This window comes from Talpa occidentalis, unplaced genomic scaffold (genome assembly GCF_014898055.3).
Source record: "Talpa occidentalis isolate TD23 unplaced genomic scaffold, MPIMG_talOcc4v2.1 talOcc4.2, whole genome shotgun sequence".
Classification (NCBI taxonomy): domain Eukaryota; kingdom Metazoa; phylum Chordata; class Mammalia; order Eulipotyphla; family Talpidae; genus Talpa; species Talpa occidentalis.
In genome coordinates, this window is record NW_023602073.1 from 14,267,372 (window position 1) to 14,274,703 (window position 7,332).

Below are 7,332 nucleotides of genomic sequence, written 5' to 3' on the forward strand. Positions count from 1 at the left end.
AAAACCTCTCTTCCTCAAGGGTGTCTCCCTTAATCTTCAGGGAAGACTTGAGCTTTCAGTGGAGAAGGCAAAATTAATCTGCATAGCTTTGTCTAATGTACCTTTCTCAATAAACTCCCTAAATGACCTCTTTTTTTCCCCCAAGCTCCTCTTAAATAGCTATTTAAGAATGGCATCTGAGGCCACATGAGTAAGCTACTTGGTCATGCTGGGGTCTCTCCCATGTATATGTGGTATGTACATTATTAAGCTTCTTTTTGATTTTTTTCTCTTATCAACTTGTCTGATGTTTGCTCATTATTTGCCAGCCTACATGAGCCCAGAGGGATATACAGGATGATTTCCTTTGCACCCTGACATCAGACTTACAGATGATGGTATATGTCAGGATCCCGCTGCAGCCTGGTTTGGAATCCTATATACAGATCATCCCAGAGGAGACCGTTCTTCACCACGTGCCTGATGACATCAACCCGGCTCCGAATCTGAAACAGATAAGCAACAACTAGCAGAGCCGACCCAGCCAGCAGAGTATCAACCTTCATGTCCCTGGGAGAAGAAGATGCCTGTGATGGCAGGGAGGCTAGGGGGTCATAGAGGAAAGTACAATGGAGTAGTTATCAAAGCCCTGAATTCAGCAGAAACCGAGGAAGGAAAACAGGAAATGACTCGGGAGCTGAGGGCACACAGTAGCTGAGAACAGAGACAGACTGCTGGATTGGGTACAACTGCATCTCTATGAAAGGGGGAGCAGAACCTCAGCACACTGAAGAGACACCATTTCCCCAACCTTGGATTACAATTCCCAGTGCACCATGAACCAGACTTCTGGAATGGGGGCAGCTGGGAAGGAGCAAGGTAGATACATAACTTGAGGTGGCACAAAGGAGGAGGGAGACACTTGAAGTAGAGACACTTGGCAGGACACATGAGGGACACATGTGGAGAGGCTGCTCCTGGGACTTTAGCCATTTAGCAGAGACAATGGCATGTGTTATCATGTGATATATGTGTTATCATATATCATGGTGGATATATGATACATTTTGAATTTTGGGTATCTCTTCCCAGTTCTCTAGGACTTGCCAACCCCCTCTTGGGGTTCCCCAACAGAAAGTATCTTACACTTGTGGCCAGTTTTTGGGCCTCCACTGTGCCACTTTGGGCTGAGCCTATTTGGCTGGGCATTTGCCCATAGGGGATGGGTAATTTTGGAGTTTGATCATAAATTGGTTATTTGAAATCCTTTCTTCTCTCTATAGCCTTTGAATTTTCCCATTGATTAAAGATATTCTTGTGCATACAAAGTATCTGCTTTCTTTGCTTTTGTGTATACAGATAGCTGGACCCTCAGAATATGCAAAACAGGCTTTACCCTTTACAATTTGGGGTCTCTCAGACCCCGTGGGTTGTGCAGTTACAAATTTGGTTTCCTGACTTGGAAAAAGCCATCCAAGGAGCCCTATAGGGAAGCTTCCCCACAGCACTGACTACCCTAAGAGCAAACATGGTTTTTGTTTAGTGTGTTTGTGAATCTCTTTGTTTCAGATATTCTTAGATTAGAAAAACTGGCTTTGACTTATGGAGACTTTATGTATATGTGTGCAATTCATTTCCAGTCACTAATTCAGAGGTTTTATTTTATGGGTATCTTTCTGCATGGAAGTAAGCAGTTTTGTTTCTTTGCTTTCTATGGACTCTCAAGATGATGTTTGAAACCACATGGCAACCTTCTAGGCTTTCAAGGTTCAAGATCATGTCCATCTGAGGTCTGTGGTAAAGGAACCTCTCTCTTTTCCATCTGAGATCTAAGGTTTCTATAATGATGTCTGGAACTCAGAAGCTTGATTCTTTCCTTTTGATCTCCTGAGATTTTTGCTTTTCAGTTTGTGTGATTCTTTGTTAGCATATGTTAAATTCTGTGACTCTGGGCTTTTATTTGTGACCATTTCCTGATATCTGCTGGCTTGTAGGTCTGAAGATCATCAGGTTGTTTTCACAACTCAGGATGTGGCCAACAATGGTTCATTAATTGCTCTAATTAGAAAATTCTTACCTGGGGGGTTAAGACCAACTAAGCCAAATGAAGCCTCATGATTGAGAAATAACTGTTGATTATGAGTGTAGCCCTCATGGAGTTTTGGAGTGAATGGATTTTGTAAGGTTTGGATCAGAAAATTTAAAGAGCTCTTATCCCCTTTGAAAGGGATTGCTGCTGAGAGTTTTTGTCTACACTATTTGTTTGGGGCACGTTTGTCATTTGAATTTCTGGAGTTGTTTGATGCTTGTGAATGACAAGGTTCTGGTTTCCTACTAAGGAAGGTCTCATTTGGGAAACACTCTCTTTGATGATTAAAGCCCTCTGGGAGCACCGACAATGCAGTCTGGAAGCTCCAAGGTAACCGGCAGCCTCTTACATGTTTTTGCATGAGGCAGTGACACCAGGTTTCGATCCCTCTGCTGTCATCTTTCCTTGGTTTGGGGAACTTGATTTGTACTTGGATTTTTGAGTTTCTGTTGTTAAGTTTCTGTTTTGCTCTTTCAGTTTCTGTTGCCAGATGAATACTGGAATCCCTGAGATGATGAGTAAGTGCCTCCCTTTATAGTGCTCTCACCGAATTTTTTTCCTCCTTTCAAAGTCTAAGGTATGGATGGCATCCGGAACTGGTAGGGGACAGGGAAGGAGGGAGGGAGCCAAACCTAGTATAGTAATCTGGAAATACACATATAGCTCTTGACTCATGCTAACTGATGGAACTCAAGAATTTTCTACATAGGACTGAATGTGTTACAGCAATTTCCCAGAGAAATCAGATGGCACGCAGAGGGGTGGAGAGAGATTTAATTGTCATACCTGCGGGCTCAGTGGGCTAGTTCCCAAAAGTCTGAGCTCCAAACTGCAGGAAGATTAAGGTTTTATACAGTTTGTATGAGGAAACTTGTCACCCCATCGTCATAGCATAAGCAATCTTTATTGTCTGGGAAGGGGGCGGGGGTCGAGGTAGCCATAGCTACTTCTGCAGGCAAGCAGCACGCTGCAGGAAGTTTTCCTGTTTGATGTCCCTGGCAGTGAATGACTGCACTTTGGCTGGACACAAGGCTGCTTTCTAGCAAGTGAAGGACTTTAGCTCTTTCCCTCTTGCATCTAAAATGTCCCATGCACGTGCATGGTGGTAAACACACAGCGAGAATCTATAACTGAGAGGTCTTTTGCCAGTTGAAAGGTGCGGATGAGGACCCAGAGTTCGGCTGTGAGGGCTACCCCAATGGAGTTTCTTTTTGAATCACTTCCATTGTGTTCGATGCTGTGACAAAACGGGAGGGGGGAACAATCACATTCTTGTCTGGCTGCATCCCTTGCGGGATTTTCAGACGCATCTTAGCTTGTGGTGAGCCCATAGAAGCCCTGGGCCGGAGCCTTCGAAAAAGGTCACCGACAGGCCTTATGATGTCACGGAACCGCAGAACAAGACCAGTCAGATCCCATAACCGTGGGACCATTACACGTGCACACACACACACACACACAAACAGAAGTTATGCATTCCACCCATCAGGAAACTCTACCTGGCCCTGCAAGGGGGCATGAGAGGTTATCAGGCTCTCCTGTCTGTTGAGATGAACTAAACTAGAACCAGGGCCCAGGGCCTTACCTTATCCAGAAGTCCTGATGGGGTCTGTCTTTCCACCTCTCTCTGTGAGTCCGGGTAAGGTATAAAGGTGCTGCCCCAGCTCTGCTCACCTCAGGAAGGAGGACCTGATGAGGTGCGGCTGGTGCACCACCTCGTTCACTCAAGGGAGAATCACTAGGCACAGCCCCAACACCAGACTGGTGGCCAAAGTGGCCACTGTGGCTGGATTCCCGGTCAGGGAACCAAAAATGTTATGGCAATTTCCCAGAGAAATCAGATGGCATGCAGAGAGGTGGAGAGAGAGATTTAATTGTCACACCAGTGGGCTCAGTGGGATAGGTCCTAAAAATCTGAGCTCCGTAAGGTTTTACACAGTTTTTATGAGGAAACGTGTCACCCCATTCATCACATAAGCATTCTTTATTGTTCAGGAAGGGGGTCAGTTTTATTGTTCAGGAAGTAGTAGCCATAGCCACTACCGTGAGCAAGCAGCACACTGCAGGAACTTTCTGATCCAAGCAGCAGAGTCCAAGCAGCAGACTGAGCAACTTCCTGCTTTAAATGCACTATTGGAGATTAACATAATTTTAAGGTGTTCTTTTTGAAATGATACTCTTTTGTGCGTTTTTTTGAATTCAAGGAAAACATTTCATTTTAGCTGACCATGACTGCAACAATGTTAAATTGCACTTTGTGAGCAGAGCTAAATTGTGTTTGCATTTTTTCTGTCCATGATATAATAATATGGAAAAACAGTAATAATTTGTATTAATCATGAATTTATTTATTTGCATAAATTTATTTGTATAATTTAAAGAAGAATTTTATTCCTTTTTCTTTGAATTAGAAAACTGGAAATGTGTTTCATTACTGATGATATCAACTTGGCATTTACTTTCCATGCAATACAGCTCACCTAGTTACAAGAATTGACCTAGTTTGTGTGAGCCCTGTTTTCTAGTAAAACCTAGTGGATAAAAAATTCTTCACAGGTGCAGAGACTCCTCAATCAGCTTGAAAAACCTTTTTTTTTTTTTTTTTTTTTTTTAAATAAACATTCTAAGTCACCTACAAAGAAAGAGAAATCAGCCTGGAGTAAGCAAAGCTGCATGCAACTAGAACCAAAGGAGCAATGCCTTCAGGTGTCTCTAGAAAACCTTCAAGTGACATGAGATAGGAAAGTGCTTAAAAGCTTTGTTCAGTGCACCCTTTCTTTGGCAATGAGTTAAGCAGAAAGTCCCACAGAAGAGTAAAGGCAAGAAGGTGAAGACACGGGGTGGGTCTGGAAGAGATGACTCATGGTAACAGATCTGCAGCAGAGCTAGAGGAGCCCATCCAGATTGGATCAGGAAGGTGGAGAGCTACCAGAACCCTAGGAAAGACATAAAGTCTTTTTATTTTCTATCTTAAGATAGAAAAATTACTTATGAGTTTGAAAGGCAATTAATAATGCAAAAAAAAAAAAAAAAAGGCAACAGGAGTAGGCTACAGGGGGCAAGAAGATATGCTTCTCTTCTCAGGACAGGCATGGCGCTGTAAGCAAACTCCACATACGGAAATCTCACTAAATCCTGGGAGAGTACAGCTCTGAGAGCCACTTCACAGACCCTCATGTCCAGGTGCGTGTGATGAGGCACCCCATGGTTTATTTTCTGAAAAGTTGTGAAAAAGTGATGTTTTCAATTGAATGGTTTAAACTGTTATTTTAAGAATTCCAAAGATGAATCTCCTTTAAGGCTAACAGATAGCTCATTTTATAGTTTTTGTAAGTTCAGACTTAAAACAACAACAGTGGGAAAATACAGACTTTGGGGCCAGACTACTTGAGGTTCACCCCCTGCACCACAATTTACTGGCTACACGACCTTGGGCACCTCATTTAATCTACTGGTAGAGAATTTTCTCCACCTTAACAGTTACCTCTGATTAAGTGACATAATGATATTTATAAAGTATTTTAAAATTGCATCTGGCTCACAACAAACTATGTCAGTGTTTGTTAAATAAAGTAATACATTTAACAGCTCCATTTCACTTCAAATTGATGCTTCACATAGGGACTATGTGAAAATACAGTTTATTTAAACCCATAAAGTAGGTAGTGAATTATTGGTCTTGCTGAAGTTGCAGCATAGTATTCTTTACAATGGCAAGTACTTTTCTGAACATAAAAATACAAGTCAAATGAGCAAAATGTAGTTTAAAGATACATTTATTACAAAAGAGGCATCTAAGTCTCTAAGTTTGGCATCACATATTTATATGATACATGTAATAAGTTTAAGGACTGACTATATATTGTCCAGATTTAATGATTCACACATTCGTAGAGATTTGAAAATTACCATGCAATGCTCACATATATTATATTATTGGACTTGCACAAAAATACTGCTAAAGTGGAAACAAGCTCGCTTTATGTTGACTAAACTCCCTTTACAGAGTCACCTGGAATTCGCCTGGGAAGAGACTGCATGGAGAGAAACGACAGGAGGGCAGAGGTCAATGCTTGTTCTAGTAACAGCTGTGGAGGGGCATCTGTTTAGAAGTAAGCAGGAAAAGAAGCCAATTTTTGCAAATGACTGAAAAAGCAGCCCGTATGGACTTTGGTTAAGATTTAGGTTTCAACACTGGCTCATTGTGACAAAGGTGCCATAGTGACAAAAGATGTTAACTACATTCTCTGTCCTCTCCTTGCGATTTATTTGTAAATATGAAGTTATTCTAAGATAGAAAGTTTATTTAAAATGAAAGGAAGTAAGGATGGGAAGGCAGGAGGAGGGGGAAGACAAGGAGAGGGAAGGAGGGTAAAGAGGACAGGGAGAGGCAGGGAAAGAAGGGAGGGGAACGCAGGAGGACGAGCAGGGGGAGGAGCACATCCACTGTGCTGTCACTTACTTCCTCATAGGGATGGTCTCGGCTTGGTCTTTTTTTTGGGAAAGATAAATCCAGAAAGTCAACCAAATAGTCGTATCCTTCAGGAATGGGGTTAAAGTCCTCATCAGTCTCAATCATCTGCAAATGAACATGGGAAAAGGGAAGAAGTCTATCAATTTGTGTCCAAGGTCTTTAAAAAGCTCTACAGTGTGCAAGACCCCAAGGCCCTTAAGTGACAGCAAAAAATTGGAATTTATATAGAAACGAATCTCTACTCTGTCTTTGTCCCCCATCCCTTCCCCTCCTTTCATTCCACCCTCCTGAAGTGATGACACTCAAATCCTAGTCCTCGACACTAGCAAGACTGCCCCCTATCACTAACTTCAATCAAATTCACGGAGAAGGAAGATGAAACAGTGTCTTTTGGGACAAAATGGACAGATCTTGAGCTGATTATATTAAGTGAAGTAAGTCAGAAAGTAAAAGACAGATACTGGATGGTTTCACCTATTTGTGGACTACAAATAAGCAAAGAAAACAAACTGGCAAAACACAGCAAAAATAATTCTTAGACACCATGAAAAATGTACTGGTTACCAGAGGGAACTGGGCCTGGGGGAGAGGGTAAGGGGAGGAAGGGGCTGGGTCATTAGCAGAGGATTTTTCGGGGAGGGTAAATGAAGCCAGTACACCTATAAAGGGGTGACATGTACCACCCCAGCTCTACAGACAAATTTATAATACAGAAGAGAAGGTTAGCGTTATCTTAAGTACTACTAGTAATGAGATATCAAATGCAATTATAAATTTGCAAGGTAAGGAA

At 42.1% G+C, this 7,332-nt stretch overlaps 1 protein-coding gene across 1 annotated transcript in view; it reads right to left on the minus strand.

Moving 5' to 3' along the window:
- The window catches only part of LOC119253514 (cytidine monophosphate-N-acetylneuraminic acid hydroxylase-like), a 123,427-nt gene that overhangs the window by 10,171 nt on the left and 105,924 nt on the right, over positions 1 to 7,332 (minus strand). The window contains exons 12-13 of the mRNA XM_054697867.1: positions 6,531 to 6,699; positions 370 to 485 (exon numbers count right to left, since the gene is read on the minus strand). Coding sequence (XP_054553842.1) covers positions 370 to 485; positions 6,531 to 6,699 — 285 coding nt within the window. The remainder of the gene's footprint in view (positions 1 to 369; positions 486 to 6,530; positions 6,700 to 7,332) is intronic.